Raw genomic sequence first — 6,000 nt, 5'->3', positions numbered from 1 at the left:
CCCTCCCGGCTCCTCCACCACCCCGGGGGACAGCGGCGGGTTGGCGGCAGAGCCCCTGGGCGGGCAGGCAGCCCTCCCGACCCGCCTGGGGCCAGCGTGGGCTTCACCAGCACTGGGAGCAGCAGGGGCCGATCCAGCGCCCCCCGTGTGCGCTGGGGTGCAGGGCCTGGGCACACGCGTGTGCAAGGCCAGGCGTGCCAGGCTGGTGGCCTGAGGGATGTACGCGCTGGCAGGTGCCCTGCAAAACCCACTGATCCCAAAACACCAGCAGAGACCAGACTATCCGGGACCAGTTTTCTTCTCAAGGCACCTGGGATGCGGTGTGTTGTCTGTGCTATTGCTGCTTTCGGCTTTATTTATAAAGTGCTCCAGCAGCCTCATTCTCTTCTGAGTCTTGTCAAAGTTCTCAGCTGATTTACAAAACACACGCAGATGAAAAATCGCCTTTACGTTCCCCTGCAGGAGCAAAGGAGCCGCCAGCCCCGTGCTGAAGGGAAGTTATAGCCAGGTGGGGATTGGTCTCTTCTCCCAGGCAGTCAGCAATAGGACAAGGGGGCATGAGCTTAAACTCTGCCAGGGGAAATTTAGGCTGGATATTAGAAAGAAATTCTTTACAGAGAGAGTGGTCAGGCATTGGAATGGCTGCCCAGGGAGGTGCTGGACTCGCCGTCCCTGGAGGTTTTTAAACTGAGATTGGACATGGCACTTAGTACCATGATCTAATAAACGGACTAGAGTTGGACCAAGGGTTGGACTCGATGATCTCTGAGGTCTTTTCCAACCCAGTCGATTCTGTGATTCTGTGCGGTGTAACGGCGCTGCCCGTTAACGCCGGTACAAACCCACGGCCCCGTGCCTCTGGCGGTGTAACGGCGCTGCCCGTTAACCCCGGTACAAACCCACGGCCCCGCTCCCACCCCGGGCACGCGACCACCGCTGCTCGCAAGCACGGCCCGTGCGGCGGGGCCCCCGCTGCCGGTCACCGCGCAGCCGCCACGGCGACAGGCTGTGCGTGCGGCCACACCCCCGGCGGCGCTGCTTTAATGAACACCCGTTCCACGATTCCTCATTGAGAGCCGTGACTGCCAGCGCTCGCCCCGTCCTTCCGCGGGGCTAAACGTGGCTTATGCAAAACCGCGGCGTCCTCTGGCCCAGTGCTGAGCAGCAGCGCCCCACGCCTGCGGTGCGTGGCCGGGTCCCGCTCCTCCCCCCGCTCCCGGTTCACACCGAGAGCCAGGCGGCTCCTCACCCGCCGGGGCTCAGCGCGGCCGCTCGCTGCCCGCAGGTGGGTCCGGAGCGGCGCTCGGTGGCGCATGGCGATGACGCCCACGAAAGGGCGGAAAGGGCGTCGCCCCTGCGCGGCGCTGATTGGCTGGCCGAGCGGAAGCGGCAGGCAGGGCGGAAGCGGCGGGGCCATGGGCCGGTGAGCGGCGCGGCCATGGCGGCGGCGGCCCGCGGGTGCCCCCCGGCGGGCTCTGGGGACCGCGCCCTGGCCGAGCTGCTGCTGGAGTTCTCCCGGACACAGTACCGCGCCAAGGACGGCGGCGGTGCCGCCGCTAAGGTGAGACGGCCGGGACTGGGGGTGTGAACACCGGGGAGCGGTGTCGGTGCGGGGGGCGCTGACCGGTGCCTGTGCGCAGGTGGAGCGGATCGAGCGGCGGTGCCTGGAGCTCTTCGGCCGGGACTATCGCTACAGCGTGATCTCCAACGCGCACGGCGAGATCTGCGCCCACTACCCGCGGCACATCGTCCTCCTGGAGCGCGATGCCGGCCGAGACCCGTAAGGCCCCCGGTCCGCGCGGTCTCCAGCCGGTGGAGGCGGCCCGGCCTTCTGCCCCGCGGAGCTTCCGCGGCTGCCGCTCCGGGACTCCCGCCGGCTGGGGAAGCCCCGTCACGCTGCAGCTGTGGCTAATTATACCCGGTGGTGTCCGGGCTGCGCGGCGCTGCCGAGCTCCCTCGGGCTTTCCTGGGGCTCCCCCAGCTCCACAAGTCTCTTGGGCTTCCTTGGTAAAAGCTGCTGAGTTCAGCAGCTCCTGGGAGTGCAAAGGACAGGAGGTGGTGGGGGCAGCTCCAGCTTGGCATGTGCTGTCCTGGGGTAGATCCAAACCTGGCTGTGCAGCAGCCAGCCCGCAGCCTCAGGGAGATCGCGGTTGGAAGTGCCCGTGGTCGTGCTGGAAGGCCTCTGATCAGAGGAATTTTAGTTTAGAAAACATCTCTGGTGGGAGGGGGAATGCTGATAGGGCCTGAACAGACAGAAGTAGTCTGACCCCACCATGGTACATGGATCAGTGGGAGCTGATGTTAGTGAGTTATTGAGAAACACTTGCAGTTTAGTGCAAGTTTAAGCCAACGTGGTTCTGGACTTCAACCCACAAGCTCAGAATCGCGTTGGTCTTGCTTCTGGTTGAGCGTTGGCTGTGCCCTGTGGCTCTGACGACAGCCTCTCATTTTTTATTTTGTCTTCCAACACGACATAATGCAATTTCGCAGTCTTAAATGTGTCCGTGACAAGAATAACACGTTCAAAAGGACGGTGGTCACTGTGCTCCCCTCACAGCGGTGACACGTCCCACTGCTTTGCCCAAGGAAGGTGAACCGGCTGCTGCCACACTGGCATGTGGACTGGGTGCTGTAGGAGAGGGGGTCTTTGGAAAACAGCCCAAACTGATTGTCAGCTGGGAGAATTTCTGCTTAACGCTTAGATAAGATTAGAAAAAATTAAACGCCTTGCTGCAAAGAGGGAAACTGAAGTCTGAAGCTGTAAATGTAACTACGAGGTGTCTTTAGGGAAGGGAAACCAAGTGCTTCTGCTTTTCCTGTTTTTGTAAGAGCAAGCAATGTTTAATTTTTCTGACAGGTGTTCAAAACAAATGTGCTTACACTTGGTGCCCCATTTTCTTCCTGGACTTTTGCAAGCTGGCAGTGGTAATTAACATTTTAAATGATGATTATTTCCAAATCTTGATTTGCTATCCTAAAGAGTCAAGAAATCAGACTACCCATCAGCATCCCTCTCCTCCTCATTTCTCAGTGATAATATCTGTAAAAGCTGCTAAATAATTTTTAGTCTGGTTTCTAGTTGCGTCATTGTACTCTACAGAATAATTATGAAATAGAGACTGTTGCGCTTGTGTTACAGAACGCAAAAACCTCATCCAGAAAATGAGACGCTCCCTCTAGGCCTGAGTGTCTTTGGCTGCCTTTCTTCTTTCCAATGTTCTTAATCAGCTGGTAACATCTCCTTGAAGTGTGTAGGACAGTTCACACCTTTGGGAATACCAAGGCTTTTTGGAAGCATTTCTTGCTTATGCCGACTCTGCTGCCCCGTTGATTCTGCTGGTACAGCTGCTTCCAAAGCTGTGTGGGGAACCAGCGAAAAATGGATACTTTTAACCCAGATCAGTTTCCTGATCCTGTTTGTTGTGTGGCTGGGCAGCTGGGGAAGAGAGGATGTTGCTTCATCACACTTTGCTCGCAGCTCTCTGACATCCAGGCAGGTGCAGGAGGCAGCAGGAGGAGCCTGGTGTGTATTTTTGGCTACCACACAAGGTGCTGCTCGTGAGGAGCCACAGAAAATAGCAGGGGGTGTCTGGCAGCCGGGAGCACCTTCCCTGTGCTGGGAGAACTAGGATGTCTCTGCAGAAGGAGCAGGGAGATGCTGCAGGGAGTGGAAACGGAGGGACACACTCGGTTCTTTACTCGCTGTCTTAGAGATATTGTGACTGCGCTTAATGAAAATGCCTAAATCTGAGGCCAAGGCCATGTCTTTGGTTTTCTCTTGATGATCCTGTTACGTGTCTACTCCGAACAAATATGATCATAGCTGTATGTAACATAACCATGTGAGAGGAACGATTTGGTTCAGCTGTTACAGCTACCCAGAGAGAAGCGCCTCGGCTTCAGGCCTATAGAAAATATACAGTTGCCAAAACAGTTGCTTGCTTTTGTAGGAAAAGTTTCCCTTGCATTTAAAAAGGTTTCAGGTTTATGTGCTGATTTGATGGACAGGGCCAAGAGGATTAACACAGAGCTGAGGTTGCCCAGTAGTATCTTCTGGAAAACAAACTTCTGAAACAAACCAAAACACATCTGAAAGTCAAAAAAACTGAAGAGTTAAGATACACGTAATTCCTTCCACTGCATCCCACCTCAGCTTGTCCCAAGCAGCCTTAATGATGTTCTTTCATGCTGCTATTGAAGAGTGTTCTGTTTTCTGAACCCTTTTCAGGAGAATTTCCTCCCGTCTGTGCTGTATTTAGTCACTTGCCCCTCTAAGAGTGTTGCACCCAAACAAAATCTAGTTATGCAGATGCAGCTGACATTAATCTAGCTACCCTGCTGAACTCATTAGCAGATTGACAGGCAGTTGTTTAATCATCCAGCAACACATACGCTCAAGTGACCAGAACTGAGGTTCGTTGAGTGTTCAAGCATAGATTCTCTTATTTATTTTTGCTTGCAAAAATATCCCCTGATAATGAATTCACCTTGATGGCAGTGCTGAGCTGCTTTTTGGTGGAAAGGTGGTGGGGAGGAAAGCAGAATGTATATTTTTGCATTCACAGACTTAGTCTGGTAGTCCTTCGTTAGCAATCCGCACGTTGGTCCATAGCAAACCACTCTGACAGGACTTGTATCATCAGCTCCTGAAGATGCTGTCAGGTACCACACAGCTGGTCTTTCAAAATAAAGGAGACAGAAAAGCGTCCAGACATGTAGAGCAGCAGAAGCAGTTATTAAAGAAGTGTCCTCTTGCTTGCGAACTTCAGAGCCGGATGCTGGGGAAAAGAGATGGGGATTATGTCTGCCTGGGGGATCTGTAGCAGCTTCGCTGGAAGCCACACAACGAGATGCTCTGTGTACTGACCCGAATCTCTGTCCTTTAGGTTGGAGGGCGCTGTGCAAGTTGGCAAACTGCAGGACCTTATCAACCGGAGTAAGATGGCGAGGTGTCGAGGACGATTTGTTTGCCCTGTCATTCTGTACAAGGGGAAGGTAAAGCTTCATGGGTTACCTGTCTTAACTTAGAAAATAATCTTTCTCCCTAACGTCTGAACCGCGTAGCCATGTCTTCAGTCAGTTGTCACCTGTCTGAATGCTATAAAAATCTCTTATTGGGTACAAGCAGGCAGCCTGCAATAGTAGGTGGCATTTGCAGCCTAGGCTGCATAAATAAAAATAAAAAGGGCTTTAGGCTGTTTTACCCTGCCACATCATGAGCATTGCATGAAAGAGCTGACATTTTCTCCATATGTATGTCCCTTCTGAAGGACCAAAGATATTGGGTTTTTGAGAGGGCAAACACAGCTGCTGTCACTTTCTGCTCCTTCCTCTTCCAGCAGTGAGCTCCCTTTGAATAACTTTCCCCTTTAAAGAGAAGTTTCCCTTGTCTGTTCCCTGGGGAAGCAAGATTGCATAAATGGTGTTACGCATGTGTGGGCTTGTCTGCAAGGGAATCTATAAGAAAGTGAAATTAAATTCATTTTTATGTGGTTTACTTAAACTATATTGAAGCGCTGTAGGAGTAGTCTCATTTAGAATTTAAGTAGCTTAATTCATTTTTTTTAGTTCAATTTAGAAACTATATGAATAGCAAAATCATACCTGTGACGATCTTAATGTAGCTGGACTGAAGCTGTCATGAGCTGAACCTGCTGACCTTTTTCTGCAGGAGTGAACTCCCTGGAGTCGTACTGGGACCATCCTTGATCTTATCCACGGGAATGTGGAAATAAGGGTCAGGCAGGGTATTAACAGAGCATGGACATTGCTAACTTGACAGGAATTGACTTTATTAGTGAATTGAAGAACTGGAGATGAAAATACGATTTTAAAACTAACTACAGATAAAGGCGCTTGGGAATTCAATGTGTTTGGAGAATTTGATCTGCTCTGGGGTTGCAGGGGAGACTGCAGAGAGGTGGCAGCTGCGGGTACCAGCCTTGGCTGCGTAACGTGACAGCACATGGGCCAGAGGGAAAGACTTTCCCGTAAGGGAAA

The 6,000-nt window shown here is 52.7% G+C and overlaps 1 protein-coding gene across 2 annotated transcripts in view; it reads left to right on the top strand.

Moving 5' to 3' along the window:
* The first annotated feature begins 1,111 nt into the window (after positions 1-1,111).
* The window catches only part of MTMR14 (myotubularin related protein 14), a 32,656-nt gene continuing 27,767 nt past the window's right edge, over positions 1,112-6,000 (top strand). For both annotated transcript variants that reach the window (XM_082060239.1, XM_082060238.1), the window contains exons 1-3: positions 1,112-1,561; positions 1,641-1,780; positions 4,887-4,995. In XM_082060239.1, the coding sequence (XP_081916365.1) occupies positions 1,127-1,561; positions 1,641-1,780; positions 4,887-4,995 (684 nt within the window). In that variant the 5' untranslated portion in view covers positions 1,112-1,126. The remainder of the gene's footprint in view (positions 1,562-1,640; positions 1,781-4,886; positions 4,996-6,000) is intronic.

This window comes from Streptopelia decaocto (assembly GCF_964273445.1).
Source record: "Streptopelia decaocto genome assembly, chromosome: 8".
NCBI lineage: Eukaryota > Metazoa > Chordata > Aves > Columbiformes > Columbidae > Streptopelia > Streptopelia decaocto.
This window is presented reverse-complemented; position numbering and strand designations above follow the sequence as displayed.